Source organism: Ornithodoros turicata, chromosome 2 (genome assembly GCF_037126465.1).
Source record: "Ornithodoros turicata isolate Travis chromosome 2, ASM3712646v1, whole genome shotgun sequence".
In the NCBI taxonomy this organism is placed as follows: domain Eukaryota; kingdom Metazoa; phylum Arthropoda; class Arachnida; order Ixodida; family Argasidae; genus Ornithodoros; species Ornithodoros turicata.
Window position 1 is genome coordinate 60,743,771 of NC_088202.1, and position 27,111 is coordinate 60,770,881.

General features: G+C 44.8%; 1 protein-coding gene across 2 annotated transcripts; it reads left to right on the forward strand.

Moving 5' to 3' along the window:
- The first annotated feature begins 233 nt into the window (after positions 1-233).
- Positions 234-27,111, forward strand: LOC135383592 (uncharacterized). Of its 2 annotated transcripts, XM_064612991.1 has the most exons (7): positions 235-532; positions 11,685-11,776; positions 13,197-13,422; positions 17,437-17,562; positions 23,170-23,267; positions 24,032-24,236; positions 26,947-27,111. In XM_064612991.1, exons 1-7 carry the CDS (start codon positions 317-319, stop codon positions 26,965-26,967), a joined length of 984 nt encoding a protein of 327 aa, XP_064469061.1. In that variant the 5' UTR covers positions 235-316; the 3' UTR covers positions 26,968-27,111. The 2 variants fall into 2 exon arrangements, with proteins under 2 accessions (XP_064469062.1, XP_064469061.1); XM_064612992.1 differs by lacking the exon at positions 17,437-17,562 and having other exon boundaries at positions 234-532.

The window sequence follows — 27,111 nt, forward strand, 5'->3', positions numbered from 1 at the left end:
ATTCCTCTGTGTCCAGCCCTCTGTGCATAGCTTTGCAGATGATTCTCGAAGCATCATTTTGAACCGACTGGCTGAACATGTGCTCCGCTCCTCTGAGGATATAAATCGTAACAGTGAAAGCCAAGCGATTCTTTCAAACGCTTGCGTGGAATATCCTGGACCCGCATAACTTACACATCTGTCCTATTCACCAGGTGCATAACAATGCTAAGACTGTGCTTTACGACTCCTCTGTCGGAGTACCGTGAACTCTTTCTGCTTTGCATACTGAGCTGAAGCCGCCTCGCTCGTATCATCCGACTGGAAAGCTCAAACCATGTATCGATTCCTACTTATGGCTCCCCCCAAAGGGAAAATTGAATTCCGACCAATAACAACGACCAGTTCCGACGGTGACAGCGATTCGGAAGACGAAACTCCGATAACTATGGCAGAACTCACTGCCAATGAAGATCGCGACAACAGTATCAAGCTCTGCAAGAAGTCACTGAAGCACGCACAAGCAGCTGCGGGACTTCACTATGTAAACCCGGTAAGACCATGCACAGAGTACTGGGTCCCTAATTTCTTCAAAAGGCTTCAACTTCGGAGCCTAGAATGTATTCATCTAGGCAATAGAAAAGCAATCTAGGCAACTTTTCGCACGGATAATGTTCGTCGCTTCTTAGAGCTGTTTTAAATTTTTTCAAAGCAATATAAAATGAAAAGCTAGGGACGAGTTATAGCAAAGCAGTGAGCTAAAAACGTGGTGTCAAGGGTGGCGGACACACTTTTACAACGTAACTTGATCGCATAAAATGCTTCTAGTCAGCCATCATCCGAAATAAAATAGTTTAGTTGTCACAAAGAGGTGCAACGCCCTGCACTTTCCACAATTCAAGGGTGAAAACGGTACGATTCTGTTCTGTGCAATGGGTTGGACTTGGGCTTGTTATGTGACTAAGTTCGGCTTTCTGGGTGTTTTCCCGGGGTTTTGTTCAGACGCTTTAAGACACAGTTCCCTGTGTCGGCACAGTTCCCTGTGAAGTCAGCCCAGGACGCATGATCCTCTCCGACGTTGTCCGCCTGCGAGCGTGGTCGACTTCGGCAAGCAATTCCCTCACAACCACCACCATCACCAAGTTCGGCTTTCGGAGCACCCGTGACGAGCGCGCATTGTTCAGCCTATAGACTTACGACACCAGGCCTGGAAGCTTCACGATTCTCCTGTAGAAAGCTCGCTCCGAACTTAGTTTGCTTACTTACCGAAGTGGCGCTCACAAAATGGCCCAGAACGGTGTCGTGTCACTAGGAGGCCCGAAGTGTAAAGTGTGATAGTACAGCTCGTATCAGAGTTAACTTGAACACCTTTCCGACCTGAAGACCCTGGTGGTGCTTAGTAGAAATCGTTATCAAAGCGTTGTTTTCTACTAGGTGCTGCCAGGGTGACTATCTTTCCTCTTCGCAGGCTGGTTCAAGTTAACTTTGACGCGCGCCGTACATATATGAACAATAAAATAGCGCCTTCTAGAACACACATTGAAAAATTCAATTGAATTTATAATTGGAACGTGTCATAAATTTCGCTCCTGCATGCAACAGAAAAAGTGATGACGACGCTTAGCGTGGTCCGCTGCGATGGTCTTTTGGCGAAGAAGAAGAATAACGTGACCTGCCCTCCGACAGCTAACATATAAAGCAGCAACAAAGTGACACTTAACATGGCTCGAAACCCCGTCTCATTCGTCAAGCTGTCCATCAGGAGTCATCAGCCGCTGAGGGTCGACACGATCCTGGCGTGACAGCGAAAAGTCCCCGTGCCATTCATATTTCAGGCGTTCCTTTTTTTTTTTTTCAGATAATACTTCCTTTCTTTCTTCTTTGCTCCTTCCTTCTCAGCTCACGTACAGCTTATACCGATTGAGCTGCGCCGGTGTAAGTCACGGGTAACGTGCCAGGGGAATAGGTGACGTCACGACGTTCCCTCATTCTCTGATGCGCACTTTCCAAGAGTGGAGGAGGCCTCTCTCGAGCGCTGCAGGTCACCTGCACCAGTCGTACTTTTACAGGAGCTCATTTTACCCGTTGTAGAACACGCCACAGCACAAACAAACAAACAAAAAACATGTTGGGGGTCACCTCTGTGCTCCTGTAAATTAGTGCAAATTAATAGTCCACGTCCAAGTTCAATAGATACGCTTGCACGACGGACGAAAAATTTTTGCATGAGTGATGCGCACAAAGCGTGAAAACTTATTGGGGGGGGGGGGGGGAAGCTGCAGCATGTAATTGCGGGGGTGGAGGCAGGTAAAGTATAATTTGACACGGAAAAGTACATTCTTGTTGCGGATCGCGGTCTGGTGTTTGCTTAGCTTAAAGTTCAGCTATGCCGATATCCTAAATTGTCGAAACGATTGTGATATCCTGAAAGCCCACATCCAACTCTACCCAAAATGCACCTTCATTCTCTCAGTTCTCTACAGTACCATGTCAAAACAACAGATAATTCATTCCGAAACACAGATGGGCGCAGCCATGTTTATGACATAGATGCACCCGAACGGGCATTGTGACCTGTACGCGCCTTCGTACTTGTCAATGGATTCCAGCTATGGCTTTTCGTGGCTTCACGTATCTGTGCTTGAAGATGGCGGACAGCCACCACAGGTTCTACTGGTACCGCGATGAGTAAACAGTGCAGCAGCTGCGAACTCATTCGTGAACTAAGCTCTGTACGATGTTGTGACTGGAATTCGTCGTTTGTGTTTTGTGAGCTTGAACAATATGTATCAAGTCGCGTCTGTGTTAGCCTCTTTACAGCACTTGCCCAGCGTAGGGTCAATTAGGAAAGTGACGTTTCGACAGCCGTTTTAGCAAGAAAATGCCGACAACGTTTTATTTTTGCAGGAAAAAAAGCGTGCTATGTATTTGAGGAACCGCATAATGCTATGGCACAAGTTTTACATACGATTTATCAATGTGTAACACCGTCCACGATGTTATGGAACGACGAGCGACTTAGAACAAAATACCAATCACATTTTAAACTTTTTGTGGGATTCTGTGTATTTTCCAGAAGCTTTCTTCGAATCACACAGTCCCATGTCATGCGGCGTCGTGTAGCACGCCACAAACTACTGCACTTCATGCCTAACATCTGGATTTTGTCCTTAATGAACACCGCGGCACAAAAACATGCACGCGAAAGCTCCAAAAGCCACGTGGTTGCACACCATGCAGACGCAAAATAAATAGGACAGCACATATTGCCACTTAGAAATGTCGTTTTGGGGGTCTGAAGGATTAGGGCATATAGCATAGGTCCGAGAAATCAAATCAGTGGGTGCACCTTATCCCTCTGTAGAATGCTGTTTCAACTCGCAACTCAGCCCATGTGGTATAAAAGTGTTAGAGGCAATTTATGTGATTGTCGTCATGGGTGACCTTACTCAAGAATGAGCGCACAAATCACTTCGTATTTAATATTTATCATGTAGGGCATGACAAGAAATTTGTAAGATGCAACCATATCTGCAGCGTTCTCGAATGCCCCTTACCTTCACAGTTAGAGACACGTTACCAAACGATTCGCAAAGGCCAGTCTTACAGGGCCCATGCAACTAGAGTCTTCATGGAAGTTATGCTTTAGTATAACCATCGCACTTGAAGTACAATTATATATGCGTAGACATCTATTATGTAGTGCATCATCTAATCTTCTGAATCATACGTGCGGCTGCATATCAAATTACTTTTATGCATATGCTGTACCTTCCTAGTCATACCACACGAATAACAGTGAATTATGTGAAGTGGCAAAAAGCAATGCTAAACTGTACCATCATTGTGCCCCTACAACACCTTGCCTTGCAACTTATGTTTTGTGAACAGGGAATATCTCACTAGAGAAGATGACACTGTATTGTTTGGCAAGCAAATATCTTTATTTACATTTTCCATCAATCAGCATTGTTGGGACCAGGTGCAAATATAAATGTCAACAAGGAAAGTACTTACAAACTATTCCTGAATAGAATATTTATTTCACTTGTCAACGAAATGTTCGCAATATGACAAAACTATTCCTATATATTCAAATGCAGATGTGAGAATTCTCTTTCCTCAACACAGTACAGCTTCAAAATTAACGAACTGTACAGGATCAGCAATCTTACAATATCTCAAGAGGGGAATCACACAAAGCTCCAATAATAGGCTGGACAATCAAGGCTCCAAAAGACAAAATAGTTCCAGAAAAATCTGAATAATTGGTTGCCGTTGTGATCTGTACCACTATGTACAGTTCATTAATGGTACATGTTACCTCATTGCGTTGCCTCCATGTGAGCACTAGAACAGGCAGCTTTCCAGGTAGCTCTTTTCGTCTTTTTCTATTTTCTTTTCTTTTTTGCAATAGCAAACATGACCATAGTGAAACACACGCAGCCAAAAACAGGATGAGACAGCTACAACACAACTGCTAGCTCTCAACTGATATCTTTAATAGCAGACTCTGGAATATAGACACACATGCTGCTAAACAAATAACGATTTAACCAACAGAATCCCAGACAAAAAAAAAAAAAAAAAGGTTCTGTATCGTCCTCCTGTCCTCGTTCTATTTCGCAGGCAGCAGTAGTATCACCCTGAGCATGCCTGTGCGTCCCCTTTGAGAAAACGTATCTCTGGTAGAAGCAAATTCAACCGCAGACTGCTTACACATGCATCCGTCTTGGATTTATCTAACTACTTGTTGTTTAAATGCAGCCTTGACCTCTCTGTTCTGGAAATTTAGGGCGCATCCAGGGTCCCTATAATGTATTGCCAAATTTCTCGAGGGCATCAAAAGTCTGTCCTTGGCTGCCTGTGTTTCACTATGGCTCTCAGATACAAACTACCCCAGTTCAACACAGTAGGAAACACAGAATTGTAAATAGCATCTGTTGATTGCACTGTACGTAACCCCCATATAAGGGATCATAGTGGATACTTCATCTTGTGCGATAATGTCAGTAACACAAGAAAGCTAGATTTGAAACCACTCTTACTTCATAGAAGTAGTAGTTTTTGTGTGAAGCTACATAATTCCTGTCCACCAAATAATTTAAACCATATGTTTCATCTGTCAGCATGATAATCCCCTGAAAAGCAATTCTCACTTGTCTGGAACTACCAGTTCTAAGACCTATTCCTAAGATATGTAGCACCAGGGAGGAAAACCAAGGGACACGGTGGGAAAGACAAACATGCACAGGTTATGTTCTCACTGTGTAACAGCTGCTCTAGCCACTAAAATAAAGATGTTCCAAATTAATACAACATGGCTTGACACGATACGCTGGTGAAAGCTAAGAACTAAAATAAGTAGTTAACTGTACAATACATAAACACTTGTCATAACATGACAATTTCCTTGCTGCATTCACGCGCTGCTTCCTCCCACTTTAAGGGAGTACTGAACTATACTACTATTTTACTATATTACTAGTATTGCATGACATTACACGCTCCTTTGACAGAACTTGAACAGGATTACATAGCACAGAATAAAAGTACAGTGAGTATAATTTGCGGATTTCCGTTCACGCTTAATGGCCGCAGCAGTAGTGCAGGGAGGCCACTGCTAAGTTATGTCGAGAAACACCGCTTTCTGTTTGCCATGTCTAAATGAAACGTACCTGACCTGATCCAAACTAACTGTTCTGAGTCTTGAACACACAAACAGAAAAACACAACACAAGCCGCAACATTAACAGATAGGAGAATGAGCTGTAGTGAGCTCCACCTCGGGAAGTAATTCACGAAAAGGCAATGAGTGCCTGAAATGTAACATCCCTGACTTGTAGCAGGAGGGTCCATGTTCAATTCCTGGTGCTAGCACTGACTGGCTTCCCCATGAATTATTTGTTGAAGTTTCCATGTGCTTGAGAACCTGAACCATTCATCAACCACTGAATTCACATAAGGTGATTAGAGTTCGTCATCCCAAGGAGACTCCCTTTCTTGCAAGTGTCCTTACAGTTGCTCACCACTGCAGAAAAATAAATAAATAAATAAATAAAGAATTTAATGACGACAAATGGATAGTAATGTTGACTTTATGATGATTTTGCACAACAGAAAGAAGACGGTGGAGAGCTTCTAAATTTCAATGAGATGAGACTTTCACTGCACTTCTTCAGGTCTAACATCAAGTTACAAAATTCTAGAATATATAAGACATGTAAAGTAGAGAGCGAGTAGAGCGAGGGTTGGTACAAACATACTCAGGCAAAAATCCCAAGTCGATCCACATGAAAAACAAGTGGAACCACTTGGGTTGCAACTCAAATTTCTGCCTGGCTACAAATAAAAATACAAACACATATAATAAAATAAAAAGGGGGTACGACTCCATCAGTTTCAAACAGACAAGGGATGAGTTGTGTAGCATAATACATTAATGACCACGGTAGCCAGGTCAGTATTTGGCACAAAAGGCGTTCACGGGCGACACATTCAGGGAAACAGTGTTACAGTGTCTTGTCAACTCATCCCTTGCTGGCTTGAAACTGATAGAATAGTACACCCTTTTTATTTTATGTGTTTGTATATTTATTTTTATGTTTGCACGTTTGCAGTATGCACACAGTATTTGTGCTGTAGACCCACTAAAAATGTAACGAATGTGGGATTGCCCACTACAGTAATGCACCAAGTAATGTACTTGTGTACACTGTGTAATGCAAGTAATGTAGAATGTAGGTATTTTAGCTTACATGCCAATCCAGTACCACTATCCAGTGTGAAGTTGTGACTAATAAATAGTTCAATTTTTCTTAGCTCTCAGAACAAAGACAGTGAATTAATAAGAGTAGACAATGTTAACATGAATTCTTGGCTATTCTTCAATCAAACATTCACAGATAATAAAGGCACCTTCCTCAATGGACGTTGATGACAGTGAAAATTCTAAAATGTTATCGGAGACGACATCAGCTTCTGCATGTCAGAAAGGATTGTATGTCCAACAGTAATCCAGCTAACAGTAACAAAAATATGCAATAGGTAAATTAACTGAACTAATGTACTGTACCTTCTATATCAGACAGTGAAGCTTGTAGCACCCCATTCACAGGGACCAGCGTTTTGGATAGCAAAAGTTCTTTGAACAGGGAGATAGCAGTTAATCGGAATGGTGACCTTTGTTTTCTACCCTGAAAGAAGAGAATGTTGAGGGCAGATTTAAGTGCGTGTCAAGAAATCTGCATGAGAGCGCCCATGAAAAGTGGAATAAAGGTGAATACTCAAATTATAACATCACATTGCTGGCAGCTAGACTGCAACTAACCTGTCAGCAATTTCTTCATGCATCAGATGCAAGCTAGACCCTGCTTCATTTCCGCTTTCAGCGTGCACCTGTGGTAATTCACAAGTTAGATTATCAATACTATTGCATTGTTAATCGTGGCTATATCAGAGGAAGCCCAGTAGGACAGCTGCACAATCGATTCACGAAGCTTCCTATTTTTATAGGCCTCTTTCCGTTTACAAACAAAAGACGCCATTGTTGTGTGGGCAACCACACGAACGCGACTCCCGATTGCCGCATGTAATTGCAGATTGATTCAGGTGTTGTCGAATCGTAATTTCTGGCAAACTGTGTCAAATTATTCTCATTGTCCCGGACTCTGTTAATTTGTTTTGCACAAAACGGCCATGTGAAACTGGTCTATATCTGAACCTCGATTTACCTTTTGCGCTCGTTTTTTTGCGTTGGTCCTCCGTGGGACGTTCAAAATTTGTGTGTCGGGCATCTCACTTTAGACGATTTCGTACCGAGATTTCAAATTGCCTCTGGAGTCGCGCGTAACCTATGATAACATTCGTGGACGAAATCCTTGGAGTGCAACTCAGTTCGCTGTCGCTGTCAGCCAAGAGCTTCGCACTGCTTCGCACTTGAATGCTCCGATGAATTGTTCTAACAGCGTAGCACCGTCGCATTCTCGACATCTTGGCATATCACGTATCATATTGCTTCAGCTCATAAAAGGCAAGGTCAGCACAAGGAAGTGCGCTTTCCAAACGACGTCGTGCCAAAGAAATGTTCACATGCTTTGTTTCCGGCTTCGTAATAACATAACAGCTGTTTGCTAATGCACGATGCACAGAGAACGAAACCAAACAAGCCAAGCGGCCAAGCAAAGAGTCCATGCCAAGCCAAACACAGATAAACCTAGAGCAGTGACGTCGGTGCGCCCGTGCGCAGGGTTTGCCGACGGTCTGACGGGCGGGCGGGGAAATTAAAAAATATGTTTTCTAAAAAACTACAAACAGTTGGACCAAGATATTTCGCACACATATTCAATGTTCGCTAATGGACACACAGAAAGAGTATCGCTCAGTTCTGCGGCACTTCAAAATCGGCATATCTGACCTTTAAGTGTTTTGGGCCGTATAGACAGCGCCAATGTGGCGGGGAAGCGAACTAAGTTCGGCACAATTTTGTGTTGGGAGCTTTCAGGCTTGGAGAAGTAGGTTCAACGGAGTAGATTTGAAATTACGAAACGCTTCGTCCCAGAAAATATGCAGCTTGGTCAACATCAGTCAACCCTCCATTTACGAACGCTTAACGTTCCTGGAAAAAATCGCTCATAAATTTTAGGTTGAGAATGAGGATAGGGAGTGTCTTGCTCACAGGGCACCGTTCATTAAAGCGCCACGCCGGCCTCAGAAAACAGCGTTTATTTTATTTAGACTAGTTCCTGAAAAGAAGGCGCCTCAAGGATTCTATACGCGAAATTTCAATCCTGTTTACGAACGCTGTGCATTTCTGTCCATTTTTGAAGACCTGTTGAGCCTCCACAAGTTTCGATGACGCAACGAGCGAGTGACGTAATCATAACCCCACAAACTGCAATGATGTCATGTTCTGGAGAGGGCACTCGTCTCTTGGCAACGACATAATGATAAACGGAACGCAGCCAGGGACACGGACGAGGAAGTGCACAAACGAACTGCTGACTCTCAACTAACAGAAGTCTACTTGCAACACACATTTCAATGCAAAAAAACAAAAAACAAGACACAAGGAATGACAACACCTTATCACAATATCAAAACAGAAAAACTAGCTGCTCAACACATGATGGTTGCGATCTGGGCACGTTCCAAGATATTCCATTTCGGCTGATAAGAGTGACAATTACGGTGTGCTAACACAGTGATCTTCCTCTGACTTTGTGATCAAGAAGGTCTCCAGAATTTCCCGAGCAACGCGCGTTTTGAACCACCCTCTATTGTGGTATTATTCAATAGCGGGGAGCACCCACAGGTCTTGCAGTGAAGAGCCAGGTGTCCTGATGGAGTGGTGCTAAGCAGTTCTGGAGTCACTGGAGTCAGCAGTTCGTTTGTGCACTCACTCGTCCGTGTCCCTGGCTGCGTTCCGTTTAACATTATGTACAGTTACCAACTACCCCGCATTTCTACGCTCGTTCTTAGCAACGACGCTGGCGTCCGGGGAGGGTCACGTGGTGGAGAAGTCATGTGAAGCTAATCGAAAGACGGGAAAATGGGAGAGAAGTCTTCCCTTTCCTTTGTGTTTTCTCCAAGGTCGGAGCGGTCGGATGGTATGGCACGTGGGGCTTCTCTTCCGGAGTACAAAAGGTGAGCCCTCCGGAAGACTCCAAAGTCAACAACGTTGCCAGATGAGAGCCGGGCGCTCCGTCGGACCATAACATGACGTCATAGTCCTCAAGAATAAAAATTAAATTCCTCTAGCTTCTGAGTCATGTAGGGCCAAAATATTTTGCATGAATGTAAAGTGAGACAAGAAGATTTCAGTGACATAACTTGAGTAGGATTCTGAAGACACGAGATTTAGTCCGTAGTGGTACTTTAAGCGAGGAAATTCGTAAGTCGAGGGTTGACTATAGGTATTCTTAGTGAATTATTATCACCCCAACGGTTCGCGAATGGTTGTGTCGCTGGCCAACCAGAGGATTCAATTCCAAGTCTCACTCCACCTTCTCAATGTTTTCCCTGTGGAACCGTTCGGGAACCGTTTGAGGAAAAACAATTCACTAGAACTCGTTTCTGTCTCGTACTGATTTCGTGAGATGTGCACCCTGGAAATATAACTTTACTTTCACATTCCTAATAAGTACACTCAGACCCAAACGTTTCATTCAGGAAAATAGCGGGTCTTAGTGAATCGTTTTTCCTCAAACGGTTTCACGGATGACAAATGAGAAGGAGAGGTGAACCAGAACGCAATCATCTGATTGTGTCGTGGCGACGATACTGTGGATGACACAATATAAAATGCACAACAAAATATGGCGCAAACATTGTGGCGCTACCTGACAGTGTTCTTTGGTCCAGTCTCACAATCCTGCCGTACGACATTAGAAGTTAATGTGTCAGATTTCTCGCGAGTTGTTCCGCAGCTTCTCTGCTTGTGCACCCTGCGAGGTACTTAAAAGAAATCGACAGTTCGGGGTTTATCAAAACTTCTAGTTGGAAAGCGTTCAAAGGTTTGTTCTAAACTTCACTGTAACTGTAGAAACTGTGTGACTTTTCTCCATGTGGGAGCACATGAGCAAGCGATGAAATACGCCGCAAAGAACTCCAAGAATGTATTCCGAACTATAGGAGCTAATCTTTATAAAATATTCGTGTACACCTCGGTTGGTTTAGATGTTCTCACTTATATCCTTCCTTTGGGTGTAGCCTATTTGAAAGCGTTAAAAATAAATGCGTAAGTATCCAGCGTTAAAACTAAAACGCCCAGAATATACGCTTAAATAAATCACGTTAAAAGTAAACCGCGTAACTATCCACCGTTATTAATAAACCGTCAAAAACCTACGCTTCAAAATATATCTTTCGAAAGTGAGGTACAACTGGCTCTCAAGTGTTATGCCTGCACCGCCCAAAGCAAGGTGAACTGCAAGCAAGGGGCTTAAACTAACATCGCAGGACCAAACTAGCCTAAACTATCCCAGACTAACTGAAACTAAACTAAACTAACCCAACGTGGGGGGTCCCCGAAATCCACCATTTAGAATAAACGCTTAAGAATTAAACATTCAAGAATAATCCGCTTAAAAAATACACGGTTAAAAATATGTCTCCTAAAATGAACCGTTACTATACCCGCTTAGAGATCACCGTTTAATAATCCACCATTAAAAATAAACTGTTCCAAAATCCCCTCACCATTTAGCACGGAGGTGGACTGATTGCAATTTGTGCCGGGTTAGATCAGGTTATGTTAGGTTAGGTTAGTTTGGTTTCGGTTAGTTTGGGATAGTTTAGGATAGTTTGGTCCTGTGAGGTTAGTTTAAGCCCCTTGCTTGCAGTTCACCTTGATTTGGGCCATACCACATGGCTCTAGCAACTGTAGGGTGGATTTGAGGGGATTCTGAAACGATTTATTTTTAGCGATATATTCTTAACCGTGGATTCCTTAGCGTTTTTATTTAAACCGGGATATTTCGGCGATTATTTTTGTGCGTTGATTTTTAAGCGTATATCCTGGGAGATATGTTTTTAACAGTGGGTGCTTACGCGTTTATTTTTGAAAGTATTTTTAAGCGGTTTATTCTTAAATGTTTTATTCTTAAGCGGTTTATTCTTAATCGTGGATTTCGGGTACTCCCCCCCCCCTTCCTTTTACAGTGACATTGTCCGATTTTGAGCCAAAACATTTTCTTTGCACACAGGACATAACAAGAAGACTACCGCTGAATGGGCTCAGCAAAGACAGTCCGAATTTGTTCCTTGAGATCTGCCCTGTTCAAGGGAACAGTTCCAGGTCTGTATCACACCGGAATGGAATGCTGTTGTTTTATGTATACACGCATGCATAATCTATACCGTGTGTTTCACGAAGGCCTCACTGCCGAATAATTCGTAAACCGACTCACATCTCCTCTGCATATAACAAACAAACCAACATAAGGTATCAACGAAGGGTATCGTATTCACCTCCGAGAAAGACTAAGCTATAGAAAGAAAAAAACTATAAATGAAACCTATTAAAGAAAATATCCGCCTGGATAGGCAAATTCATTCCCGCTGTATGGTACAATCGTTCAGGCAACTTGCAAAAAAAAAAAAAAAGAAAAGAAAAAAGGAAACGTCACGGCGTGCGAGGCTGAGCAGCAGCAGTGGTTCTTGGTGACGTTGGTGACGTTACTACTCTAGTGCTCACGCCAGTTCTATTGCAGTTGCACGCAAATTCTTTCAGACTTGTCTGCCATGTAAGTTGAAATAGAATCCTCGAATGTTGTGAAACATTATCAATCCTAATGAAGAAGCGCCGTTACATTTCTTTACCCCATCAGGCGTTCCTGTGCCCAGTGAAATGTGTGCCCATATCTTAAAGGAGCACTGAGGTGACCCCAATTCTTTTTATTTTTCGGTGCGGAGTGTTCTGGAACCAATAAAATGAGCTCCTACGAAAGAACGATGAGCATAGGTGACCGACGGAGTGAGCGCCAGGACTCTGTACCGCACAAATTTTATTTAATTAATGAGCCTATGCAAATGAGCCGCTCACTGCTCAGTTCTTGGACGATGTCTTAGGGATGATCACTGAAAGGAAGCTCTCGATAGCAACACCTGTTTACGAATTATTCAGCTGGGGGACCTAAGTGACCACCCGGTATATATGCACGTATGTATGTGCGTGCGTATGCCCATGTGTGTAGTAACATATACACATCATTGTTGTCTCCAGTGGTAAGAACATCGGAAAACAGAAAGGGATGCACAAAAAGATGTGAGATTTTGACATGGAGTGGTGGTGGTGGTGGTGTGTGTGTGTGTGTGGGGGGGGGTTTCGAGCGCTGAGACGAAGCCCTGATTAAGTTTTCCGACTATGAAACTACATCTATGAGTATATAGTGCGGGCTGGGCCAACACAGTTGGTGGCTTCTTTTCTTCTTTTTTGTCAACCACCGTTCCTTACCCCATGACTTTGCTGATTCCGAAGGAAATCCGTTGTTCAGAGTTTCACTCTTTCCGTCCCCCCCCCTCCCCACAAGAGATGTCCTTAAGACTAACGCAAATGCTATGCACACACACACGGGTTAAGCCGACTGCTGTAACGGCATCGGGTAAACTCCCAACTTTAGATGCTCATAAAATTAATTCAATAGGTTTTCTATTCCGTTTCAAGTTCACGTTCATGCGGGGTATCCTAAGAGACGTACTTCGTTTCTCTATTGTAGGGACACCAGCAAGGACATCTGCAACATTTATCTGTGTCAGGACCAGGAATCCGTCCTTACAGTGCAGTTCAAGATACACCGAGACCCACAAGGTCACCCCTCGAAGCTTACACTAGAGGCAGTCAAGACTGCAAGAAAGACGGTTTCCGTACCTGAGGACGTCCTTACCCTTCAGTTTTACGAGCATTATTGCCTCTGCATTCACAAGGGCAACAAGTCCACTAAGGTACGCGTTGGTTTCCTGTTGTTTCGGGGTACATAATAGTATGTACTTAGTCTTGTTTAGCCGTTCTCATTGATTAAGGACGGGAGATAGACAAAAACACGCAAATTCACCAATTCCCAGAAGTACGTACCCATTCTTCATGTGATCATCATCACCATCACCATTCCCAGAACCGGCAATATGTTTCTTTGGAGCAAAGAGTAGACAAGACTACATTGTAGCCCAAACGCAATGCGAGCAGTTTCCCGAACATGAGAAAAAGTGAACATTGCAAGTGGCCGATTTCATGTCAGATCAGGCAGGCAGGTCCCATCGACCTCCTGGACTTTCATTATTATTTTTCATTATATTTAGGACCTCATCGCATATGATAATCAACAGCAGCAACATGAATAAATTTTACCAAATAGTTTTTGTGCGAAAAAAATCAAGAAAATCCAGCCCTCAATTCGAGTGTTTCAGCTTTGTCGTTTTCGCACGCGCATGTCTCCTGAATTGTAAAATATATTCCTGTGAATTTGTTTTATGCTTCAGTAGACACCCAGGCCAGCAGGCCAAGCGCGCAGGCGCAACAAAAAAATGGCGAAGATGCTCCAGCGCGCAATGTTGTTCCAACTTCAATACGTTATTTCCCTCACTGTGCATGTCGCTCGTCCTCATACTTGGCATCAATTTACTCAGATTTTAATACTATTTAATTTCATATATCTGTCGTGTTCGTACTATTTGCAGGTCTCTGCTGAACCAAGCAAGGATTAGGGTATCTTTCGAAAACACTAGGATCTTGCACGGCCATTTGTCGAGAAACCCTCTTTTGATTTCATTTATATTTTTGTCAGGTCATGACCAGAGGCTACACCTATGCGTTGCTGAAAAAAATATGCTTCAAAAGGTGCACACTGGCGATGAGCGCGTCAAAACGCGGCAATACTCCTCGTGCGTGTCAAAACGGGGATGGCAGCTGTCTGTCGACGTCTTTTTGTCTTACAAAGAAACTGGGCGGCTCTGTGTGACCAAAAGTGACAGCTTATGTGCATGTATTTACAAGGCTGCAAAAATGGAAGCGGTATTGCACAATGACCGTGATAACTGATTTTACACTGTTTCTAAGAAGCTGTCGCTCTCCTGTATTATATGGTGAGGTGTGTATTGTGTATCATGAGGTACGATGACACGAAAAAGTCACTCAATTTTTTGTATTTTTGTACAGGAAAGAAAACTTTCCATTTGTGCCTCCTATGGCTAGAGAAACTCTTGTTCCATACTGGGCATGCAAAAATAAATGTTATTTTTGGAGAGGTGCTCCGACGACTTGGGAAAATATGGAAAGTTTACTCTTGGAACTGTGTGCCCCAGGCTCGGGCAGAATGGTACAACCAGTGGGGAAGTACGATACCAAGAACATGCGACGAATTAACTAATGCAAAGTCAATGTCGAACGTGTAGCAGGGCTTGAGGCGTCTGCTGGCGAGAGCGCACCTTGGGGTCAAGACACCAACAATATCGCTCCAATTTAGCACTGCCACACCAGGAACGTCAGGACAAGCGAACTCGGCCTTGTTTTTCTCAGCCTCAGAAAACTAACTTTGTATTCCCCCGCATCATTCACTGTTGTCGGAAACCCGATTTGATGTAGAGGACGTACTCTTCACCACCATGGAGTACACTCCATCGTGCTGTTTATGAACAAGTCAATAAATCTGCAAAACTGTAAACACTGCTACTGTGTTGTGGTGGTGCTAGTGAAATGGCTCGCCGTTGTGCTCCACGTGCTCCCGTTACACTGTGCCCTATCACGGAGGTATTGAGGTGCGCATATCAGCACGTGGCCGAGCGAGGGCAGACAGCATGCCATCTTTTGATTCTAACTTCTCAGTGACTCCGCTTTTATTTACTACTGCCATAAGGCGTAGGATTCAAGTCACTATTGTCGTATAGCCAAAGAAAATGGCATTAAAATATTTTTCCTCACCGAAATACGCCCACCAATAATACGCGTAATCGGCCTACCTATGGTGAGCTAGCCTAATTGACAAGGCACTACCATTTGTAGAATGAGCTGATGAAGATGTCACATTGTTTGACGGACACAGTTACAGTTTCGGTTTTCTTAGGTTCCCGAATCGGCAATGTAACACTCTGCCCCATGCCTCACTGTGCTTCACGGTCCCCTACGCTTTTTTAGGACGCTGTATGTTTAGGTTGTCACAGTAAGTGGTACAATAATGGTCACAGAAAGACGTACATTTCGCTGTCTCCTGTAACCACAGGGAATAACGGCATCATTCCGCGCAGTCTCATCGTCTTCGGCGAATCAGGACACACAGCGGTATCGTCCTGAACGGTGGCTGACCTTAAGCATGTAACGCGGTGTCGTAGCACTGCATTGACAAAACACCTTCCAATCAAACCCATGCACGGGACGTTTCGCTACATTGTGGCACTTGAGTTAGCTTGTACACTACAAACAGAACGTCGCCACGCAATCTTAAATTTGATTCCGAGTTATTGCCATGAAGCAACTGTTGCTGAGAGCGACCTTGACGTGGAGAGATGCAAAAAAGGACAGCATGAAGGAATGAGGACAAGGAGGTTATTGTGCGTGTTGAGCCGACTGAAATGTACGCCTGTTTTGGATGCATTATGCGGAATGCAAACGTCTCCAAAATAGGCGGATCCATCCCGTTATTGACGAATCCGTAGAGAGAACAGCGTCATTTGCTGGGAGCGTTTCATGTGGTGAACACTTTATTCAACAGTATACAGAGTCTGTAAACAGCGTAAACAGTATAGTCTGTCAGTGACAGTGACTGGGGTATCTCTGCTCGTGTTGATGCTAGGTCTATTTAGGTATTATTGTAGCGGACTGAAAATCTCTTTAAAGTGGCACTCCGCAACAAAATCACCACAGACGTTGTGGTATGTCCGTAATCTTTGGGATGTCAGGAACATGTGTACAAAATGTCTCGGTCTAAAACTGCGCAGATTTTACTCAAACGAATTATTACAAAGCGAGCGCTTCTCCTCAGTGAAGCATGAGAGCCCTGAAAGCAACATACTGCTGACATCATCCGGCATCCGACAAGGAAGAAAGAATGTAGGCTTGGAAGCAGATGACAATGCTGTGTGACGTCACGGAATCCTACTCTGGAGGAAACGCCGTAGTATGGAGCTCTGTTTCCTGCTCTTCGCATTTCGCTTTCAGTTTGCTATAGTCATCACTTACGAATTCATTACTCGCGCAAAATGAATGCGAGTGTTGTATTCTGTATCGAGGGATTGATTCGTGGTCGGTATGATGCTCACCTATTTTTTTTTCGAATCTTTGCGGAGTCTCCCTTTAAGGGATAGCTTGCTCCCTAAGCTAATTGGAAGAAATGTATGTAGCAGAAAAATTTCGCTCCGAATCGGTCGAAATCGTTGTGTTTCCAAAGTTATCTGTCTTTCGGCGTGAGCGCTTCAGCGCAGGCAGATCCGCAGGGAGGAGAAAACCTCACAGAAAGCCTCTCATCCGCTCTCGTGACGCTGCATGATGCAAAGCTCTGGGGTGTGCATAGCTATGGGGGCTCTCTGGGGTGGTAACGTGGAGACGAAGATGACAGCCAACAGGAGGCTGCGAGGCCGGTGCATGGCAAACCCTTGCCCGGCGACGGGTGAGGACGCCCTCGTAACGTCACACTGTTGTCTCATGACGTGGCGGGTAAGTCTGTGTGCGCAGGAATTTAAAATTACGTGGGTTCCAGTGCGTTGCGATGCGGGTACGAGATTATAACTAACAACTCCAGCGAAAATGGCGCAGAGCCTCGGAAAAGAAGGAAATGCAAGACAAACGTATACAATCTGATCAGTCAGTAGCGAACTATCCTTTTCAGATATGCTTTCCAAATACACTTTCTATCAGCATCCCCACAACTTTCACACTGGGGGATTCGGTCAAATTCAGTATGCACAGAATGCACAACGTAATGCACATCTATATGACGTTTCTGTTTCGCTTTTGCTCCCGTTTGACAGGTACTGGTGAACTCTAAAGAAGTGGCCCTCATTGAGGATCCTTTCAGAGACCAGCCTAAACCCGTTGACCTTGTTGTGACCGAAGGCATCGCCGTCAAGTCCGTGGACATCCCAATGCGCTTCGTGGTACGTTGGCGCGCCTTAATCAGAGTATATGCATGGCAGTATAAACACAAGAGCGAACTGGTGGTCCGTACAGGCCGTGGAAGGACGAAAAAATCAATGTCTGGTCTCACGACGGGGAACTCTATAGGCCTGATTCAAAGCTTACCTTAGTTGCTTGTACGAGAAATTGTTACTACTTTAGGACGCTGATCCGCGTCGGAATGTTGAACTGGGCGGGCTGTTTCTTTTTTCCTCAAGTAATGTCAATTATACAAAAGATTCGCATTGTGAGATTCATAGGGATCATATAGATTAAGTCAGTGCGGTCTGAAAAATAGACGCTAAGTACTGAAATATGGCAGTCGTCGGAAAAGCCAGACAGTGGAGTGATTCGAAACACGCATCTCTAGATTGCCCGTCTGGTGCGTTCACCAATTACGCTACGCTGGCATCTGCTTTTCGACGACTTGCCAAGACCCCCCCCCCCCCCCCCCCCCGCGCACACACACACACACGCACGTGCACACATATACAACACAGTAGGAGGCAGCTGTATTCAGTGAACATCATGGAAAGTAGCTGTTCTGAGGTCGAAACACCCAAACAGAACACAAGTGTACGACGTAAACAACAAGAATTGGCCGAAGCAGACCACAATTAGGGGCGACACAGACACGTAAGCCTCAACAGCAGAGAAATGAACCAATTCAAACAGCTCAGGGAAAAGAGGTGCTGACACCAGGAATCGAACCTGGGTCTTCTGATCTCCCGTCAGATATGCTAACCGCTGTACTTGAGACACGCTATAGCTCAGGAAAACGGCGTGGGGGTGTGGCGTAGCGGTTAGTATACCTGACTGGTGACCGGAAAACCAAGGTTCGTCTCCTGGCGTCAGCACCTTTTTTCTCCCTGATCGTGTTTGAATTCGTTGAACAAGTATATGGTTTACTTGCACAGCATATGGCGAAACTTGCTATGGACTGTACCGAAACTTCACTCATACAAGCCCTTGCTCGAAATCAAGTACTGCTCAACTTCCGGTCGGCCACTTTAAAATGACCAAAAAAAACGCTAGGAGGAATAGAGATTATAACGACAAGCCCTGATTAGAGATTACGATTATATATTTGCACGCAAAGTACGAAGGCAGCGCTCAGTCCTGATGCGCAAGACAGCCTTCAATCTCGCCGATTAGAAAATCTCCTTCCCTCGGCTGCCAGTCTGTAACGTCACGTCATCCGCCCAATAGTGAGGCGTACGCCTTCTTGTTTCACACTATCCTTCTGCGGTTGTATATAGCCCCACCCGCTCCGCATCTGAAGCAGAGCAGTCGACCGTAGCAGACGATTCTCAGCACCCAATAAAAGTGCTTGGCTGCTCTCACATCAGAACACGCCAGAAGGAGCTGGGAGAGATCAACGCCGCAGCACACTCTCATAAATTAATTTCCTCGGGAAATGGCCGCTTCCCCAAGGAATTATTTTATGAGACGGTTCCTGAATGTAGTATGTTCATATCACGCGGTAAATAAATAGGTACCTTCCAAGCTCTTTTAATATTTTATGCTATAGTGGATAGAAATAATGAGTTACACTTAATTACATCATGATGGCCCCAAAGTCGTTTACCGTAAACATTAGCAACAGATTCCAGAGCAAAACTGATGTACGCATGCAAATCGACTGCTGCTGGCTATTAAGGTGAATTTTACGTCTGCAACAATATCTGCGTTTAAAGTACATCTTTAAATAAGCAGGACAGACCTTTGAAATTCAACAAATTGAATGGCAGAATATCCGACCCTTCAAAGAAAAGAGAACTGGAGTTTCTAGGATGAAAGTTAAATACTATAGATACTTTCCAACGTTTCTAAAGTTGTTAGACAGTGCCAGATCCACGAGGGAGGCGGTTGGCCAATGCCCCCTACACCCAAAGCATTAGGTTAACAATTAGGTGCCCCCTCTATCCCTCCCCCGATAAGCGCTTCGAGAAAGGAACCGCCCCTCAATGTGAGTGCATGGATCCGCCTCTGGCGTTAGATAAGTCATGTGAGTCCCCGTAATTCCACGATTTACAGTGTGTTTCACTTAACGTGATAAAAGATCGTATTAAAAAATCTCCTCGTCTGAACAATATGGGGTCAACGCTATTTACCCGGGGAAGGTTTCACCCTGACTTCTGAGCACTTTTATCTAATTTAATTCGTGGGAAATTGAATTTTCTCAATTGAACTCCGAAATTTGGCCAAGTCAACCTTCCGTTTTCATATGGCTCACCATAGTTTTCATTCGTCATATTCTTCTTCTTCTTCTTTTCCTCTTTTTTTTTTTTTACAGAAGCGGAATGCGCATGCCGCATTGACCTCATTGCATTGCAAAATATATTCTCTTACAGCTTTGGTTATAGATGACACAAAATGCGTAAACCATCGTTTTAAGGCGCACCAATTGTCGGCCGACCCAACTTCGACGTTAAATTAATTCAAAATCCGACCGAAGAAAAACGGTCACTCGCCGCTTGCTATTTCCTTCTGGCTCTTTCTCTCTTTCAGATAACTTTGCGTTCTAACTATGCTGCCGTTATCAGCAGAAGATTAGAAAAGGAAAAATGAAAAGGGAGGTACATGGTCTCCTCGCATCGCTTCTTACAGATATGTGAGGGCGGCCGGCAATTTGCGCGCCTCGAAACTACGGTTTACGCAGTTTTTTTTTTTTTTTTTTGCTGCTATCATAGTAGCACTGAAGGTATTTTGCAATAGAATGGGGTAAGTCCGGCATGCGCTTTCTGTTTCTGTCATGACAATGGGATGTTGATTTGGCAAATTTCGAAGTTCAAGTGGGAAAAATTCTATTTCTTCAGAATGAAATTTGATAAAACTGCTCAGAAGTCAGGCAAAATCTCCCTCGAGATCGACAGCGTTGACCTCAGAATGTTCAGACAAGTAGACTTTTAACTGCGATTTTTTTATCACGCTATGTGAAACGCCCTTTCTATGTAATTACATTCAACAAGAACAAAGTACAGACATCGCATTACTGACACTGGAAATAAATTACGACCTTTAGTAAGAACACTACACGCGAGCGAAATTTTAGTATATGCAGTAGTGCCTCGTTAATATGGTCCCCGTTAATATGGACAACTCGAGTTATGGACGATTTTTGTGAGGACCAAACTGTTCCAATGCATTTTCGTTAATATGGAAACTCGCTTTTCGGACAGTGGACGGTCCAGCATGGTACAAACCATATGTAGTTTACGTATTTTGGTCTCGATATTATGTACCGTATCGTTATGGAAGGCTAGTCTCCCCACAGTCTACAGGATAACTTTTGAAAGTAGGACGTTCCGTTGCATAAGGAGCTATACCCCCTCCTTCCGAACCGTCCACAAGAATTATAAGAGGAAAGGGGTCATTTGTGGACATACACGTCCACGGGCGATCGACCTTCGTGCCTTAAGTGAAACATACTTAGTGCAGTCGCTCGGCAGCTTACGAGAACAGAGGCGGCATAGTTTTGAATTCAAGTTCACAGGCTCTGGCGTCGAGAACGTTTGCGACGCCGAGCCAACGGCCACATCTGGTATGGCTCAAGGGGGAGTACAGACGACTCTTCAATTATTTGAGGGTAATGAGCAGGAGGCTCTACGTCTTGGCGACGTTTTGCTAATATGCAACAAAGTACACTTGAAGCAGGCGCTAATTGGGGAATTTTTTCAATAACACATTGTTTTTGTTATTGCCTTGGGATTCGATAATATGGACGATTCGCTTTATGGACGATTATTTTGGTCGGGGACGAAAGTGTCCATGTTGAGGAAGCTCGACTGTATATGTGTCATGCGGGGCTTCCAGGACAAATGTGACATTGTTACGACAGTGGGTCCAGTTTAGTGCAACGTATTGCACGTGGAGTACTTCCCGGACGCTGAGTTAACTGAAACAGAATTTCAGCTTGCGGAGAGGGAGGAGAACCACCCTAGCGGTGCTGAAGAGAACTAAAGCCAGAGAGTGTTTAGACTATCCTACCATACGTACCACGTGCCATATGTACACGTTTTTCTTTGTCTTTACTTTTTCCTTTACCCTTCTGTGAAAACACTGTATTCCCGTTCTCTCTTTCCTTCCTCGCGCTGTCCTTTTTCCCTTGCCGCGTCGTGCGGCTGAAAAGCTGTAAAAACAGGCCCGGAGGCCTCAGACCTTTGAAGTGAATAAATTGTTTTTAAACACACCCAAACTGTGTCCGTATTCTCAGTGCCTTTACTTGCGACTACCCGACATATTGGTGACCAGGGTTTTGGACTCTCCTTCTGTTTATATCAACTCCACATCAATGGTCACTCAACAAGGAGCAACTGAAATCTCTGTCACCCTGGTCAAACCCCCGGTTTCGGCACCAAATATGTCGGGTCGTCGCAAGTAAGGGCACAGAGAACACGGATGCAGTTTGGGTGTGATTAAAGACAATCTATTCGCTTCAGGGTTTACCGGCCTGTTTTTACAACTTTTCAGCCGCAGGGCGCGAGAAGGGTAAAATAGAATCGAGAGGACGGAAGTGCAGTGTCTTCGTAGAAGGACACATGAGAGAGTGAAGATAAAGAAAAAAATTTGCAACGCATGCACACTCACTCCTCACTCCTTTTAATTCAATTACACGACGCTGCTGATGATCAACTCACAAGATTGTCCCCAGGAAGGCGAAAACCGGGCAACTGCATCGCATGCAGTTTACATAATCGATCGCCACAAACAAGTGCCGCGTTGATAGCGACAGTTGGTAGCCACATAACATTATTCCCCTCGCGCAGAACTACTGGCTAACGACGGACACCCCTGTAACAGGAGTGGGACAGTCCGAGCGATCCCTCCCGTTATTTCTCCTAATCGCCACTAGGGTGGCCGTCGTCCCGCTCCGCAGGCCTAAGCTGCGTTTAAAAGGACGGTCGCATCCGCGCCAGTCGACTTCGAAACTGTAGTGTCAGTTTATTTCTCGTTCAGCAATGACCACGGTGTCGAAAATCGCACGCGAAATAGTGACAGTTTGCCTGCTATTCGATGGCATACATGAAAAGGGCAGATGCCGGATGTTGAGAGTATGCCCTCTCTTGGAAAAGGCGCAAATCTCAACCACTACGCCACCAATCAGAGCACAGCCTGGTGAAAAGGGATGCCGCGGCGGTGCGGGCGTCTAGACGGCGCCTTTCTTCTAAGAGCGAAGCCCTCTCACTCCTCCTGTTAGGAAATGACGTAACGCTGACCTCATTGTCGCCGGAGCCTTCGCAGCTGCGGAAGCAGCATTGATCTTTCAAATTTGTTTATTTAATATCTATGCACTTTTTGGACGAAAAAATTTGCCAAGTAGATGGTCCGATTCCGAACACGGTAGTATCTGTTTCATAGATGGGTTTCCGGATGCGATTTCCTTGAAAGTAAACTCTGCTGCAAGCAGTACGAGCGAGTGTTTTCGAGGCGCAGACATAAGTGACGCAAGGGCAGTTGGAATACATTTTCACGGTTTTCTCCCCAGTGTCTTGTGAACACAGCATTACACATGAAAACCGCACAAGTAGCATAACCGCGGAAGCTTATGTTGTGCCATAACAAATATCAACGTACCATCATTGCAGCCTTCCATCGTTAAAGCCCCGTTCAAAGGCAACATGGAGGTTGGTGATAGGATCAACGTCTTCGGTGAACGGCAGATGGACTGTGAACAAGAAACAGCGTGAGCATGTGCACGACATTGTGACCTTTGGGTTTAGGTGACTGTTGTGTTCTAGCCGATTGAGAAAGCGCGAGTTCAGCCTATTACGATCATTTGTTTCCGCGCTGCTGCATTGTTTCTGCGTTATTCACAAAATACGGCGTAGATTCGCAGTGTGTAGCGTGACGTAAAGCAGTCTCCAGGAATTACGCTCTGGCTATCTTCTGGCTCAGTAGGGTAGTAGAATACAGTGTCGTAGAGAAAAAGGGGTAAGGTCTGCCTGTCAAAGGAGGGCAGGTTTCACCCTCTGGGATGTACCTTCTGGCTCGCTTACCGCGGAACCAGGGAGTCTGATTAGCGCACTCTGAGATACCGATGAGACACATGATAAGACATGACGTCTTTCGCTATTCTAATACGAAACTTTTCGATATTCTATGGCTTGTTAGGTTTCAATAGAAACTGGACTGCGCAGATGTTGTGGTAAGTGACAGCTGAGTTGAGGCACAAGAACAGTCCTCAAGAGCTAGGACGAATATAGCTTGATAGGAAGAATGATAGCTACGTGCTCTGACGTAATCAAATAACGGCAGGTTCATTGGCGCTAGAGGTTCTACTAGAACCCATAATCCACTTACGAAGTCGCTCAGTCCTAACACGTCCATGACTCATTAAAGCAGCGTGCGGCGTAAGTGATGCAACTGCAGTTTCAGGCGCAAAAGATTTCTCAGAACAGTTGTCTATTTCTTTTTCACCTGCTCATACTTTGTAACAAATTCTTTCAGGCTACTGACACTTGGTGACCTGGTAGTGCCCTACAATAAGGACTCCAAGACGGGCCAGACACGCATCATCATACAGCGCTTCCAAAAATGCCTGGTAGCATTCGAAAATGGAAAGGCAGTGGTTACATGCCGAACACCTGAGAAATTCAACACGGCAGCCGACCTCATCATCAAGACTGTGCTTAATCCCAAAGGAATTTGGATTGTGAGTAGCACGTTTGTTTGTGCACCACAGAAGAGAATAGGATCGGAACTGCCGCATTAATTTGTCTTCCTGAAGGCATTATTTAACTGATTATAAAAAAAGTTAAGGAGATGTGGTGAAACTAAAGGAGACAGCTGATGTATAATGTGTTTATGAAATTGAAGGGTACACAGACACGGACGGACAGCACGGAACGGGTGTTCCATTCAACACAAATTTACTTTACAAATGCCGCAATCGAAAATAATTATAGGCCACGGATTGGGCAGCTTCCGCGCCCGCATGCTGAATTTTGGAAAAGACGAAGGTTCAGCCTACATAACACTCAACTGGGATGGGGTAGATCTTACCATCTGTGTCATTTCTAGGAGACGTACCTGCGATGGGTCTCTTCCGTTTCAAAGCATCGCTCGAGCTGCATGTACTCCGTGTTCAAGAGATTTCAGTGTACACCCAGGGCATGGAGTAGGAACGAGAGGAGGTGAAATTTCACTCTCTCTCTCGCGACCAGATAGAGTGGAGAGAGGAGGGCCAGAGCGCTGCGCTGTCCTTATAGGGCGGAGCGGGAAAATCTTGTTGTGCTCTGATGCACAGGGGTGGCATCCAATGTATTGCTCCGTAGACGAAAGCATGCTGGGCGAACGCAATGCATCCTGGACAGGTCCTGGTCGCATGTCACAGCAAACGTCAAGGCACACGTGACCTTAAAGACGGCGGTGCCCGTGATCGGCGGCCAAACCGTTTGTAAACAATGCGGTTGTTGTCTCTGCGCAACCTTCTGGATGTATTGCGGTCACGGTAATTATTTTTATCCGATAATCTCGCAGTAAAACGCGCAGCTTTGCACATAATGCCTCGTATTGTTGACGACTTCCAAAGATGTGATGACGACCGCGCGTTAAGACTCGATGCGATGTACTTAAACTAAGGAGAAATGGCTACCATGTTGCGGAAGCAGCACCGCATAGTTTACGCTGCCAAATACGTCCATCTCTTGGCGTTATGACGACGGACATTTGTCGGTAAGCGGCAAAACGACATGTAAACAAAGTCACATGACCTCAAAATGACGTTTTCGATGACGTGGGACCAGGACGAGATGGCAGTTTTGCCAAATGCACCCGCTTGAGGGTAGTTAAAACAATGGCGGGTTTGTGTCACCCCTGTGCTCTGATGCTGTAGCTTGGCGGTCATTGGCTGCTCCATCCGTTCTTAGTTGCCGCCCTCCGCTTCCCACCTCGGCATGCCCGCCTGTCGCCAGGCTTCAGCCCTGCCAGTTCGTCTGCTCATTTGGGCCGGCACACCGGTCTTGTTTCTCGTTGATTGTGGAAAACAAGGCGTGCCACGCAGCTCACACCTGGATATGTGTTGTAAATGCAACCATTATACGGTTTCTTACTAGATTTCTATCTGCAAACGAGGTATAGGGTGAGTCAAGTTGAAGGTGGCTGCTGAACACTCAAAATATTCACACTGAAGCTTTCTAAGTGTAACATGTACTCAATATCTACAAGCCTTCGCGAGGTGGACCACGCTTCATCTGGTAGAGAATTAAATGGTGAACTCACACAAGTACGGACACGTAAGAGAAGGGGAGAGATATCGGGACAGAAGGTAAGAAAGCGAGGGCGAGGGTTGAAAACAAGAGATAACTTCTTCCTCCCATCTGCACTACATTCTTCTTGCCTGCTGAAACCCTTTCGGTTCAAAAAAAAAAAAAAAAAAACACGAAAAAAAAAATAAACGAAATCGTAAGACACCCCTGTCAGCCCCAAAAGTCTCTCCTCTGCTTTGTTTTACCACGGTCCCTTGATAGCTTTCTGGTCATGCAGCTCCGTCAAAAAGTTGGCCTAGGGACAACGGGAGCCGCGTGGTGGCGCGGCGATCGGAACGCGGTAGAATCTCCCGCCCGGGCCAGTCATGGGAACGGCAGATGCAGTGTTGTTTTTCCAGACATCCCACGAGAAAATTATTTATTGCAATGGTTTCCTTACAATGGTTGCAGCAACTATAATCGAATAATCGTTTTCTGTTCGGCATTATTCTATGCGGAAAGCCGCTGCCGACCATTTCGAGTGGCACGGATGTATTGTCGCGAGTCTCCTATCTTCAAACCCTCAACCGGAGATTCTGGCGCAGTTTATGTGCATAGGGCACGGTGGTAAGGTGATCTGTACTTTACTTAGCGGGTACAGTACCTCTTACAGTTAATTGCGGACAGTTGCTGAGCCCATGACGGCGTACTAATTGACGCGATCGGCCGATCGCAATCACACCAGTCCTTTCATGAGGTACCAGATGAGTTACTCTCAATTGTTGCCGCGAAGCTGATGAAGACAAAAGTATAGCGCCTAAAAAGATCCCGACTGACAGACATGTCAAAAAATTTAACCGCTGTGTCCTTGTCGTTCATCTCTTGTTTTAGTCATCTATCGTCTCGACCTCATTTCTTTTACGAGACTGAAAGGAACCGCCATGTATCTGACATGCTTACGTGAATCAATCTCGAGCGGCCTTTTTATCCTGCCATGCTAAACAACTTTAATAATGCGTACTTCAAGCTATCAAGGGACCGTGGTTTTACTCAGCGCTAACCGTTGCTAGTATCATGCAATATCTAAATAACGTAGGACATGTGTCACAGTTCACAGACAGTGAAATTAATCGAGCCTCGAAAAGCGTTTTTACGATAATCGTTTTAATCTTGCAGACACGAATGAAGGACAGATGAACCGAAGGTGTGTGGAAGACCTGCTCCTCTTGATTCTGAACCGTCCCCGGACTCTTTGATGTCATTTTTACTTTTCTTTTGCGCCATCTGCTAGAGCAGCTTTTCTGCTAAAGAAACGCTTAATAAAAATAGCTTTGCATGACA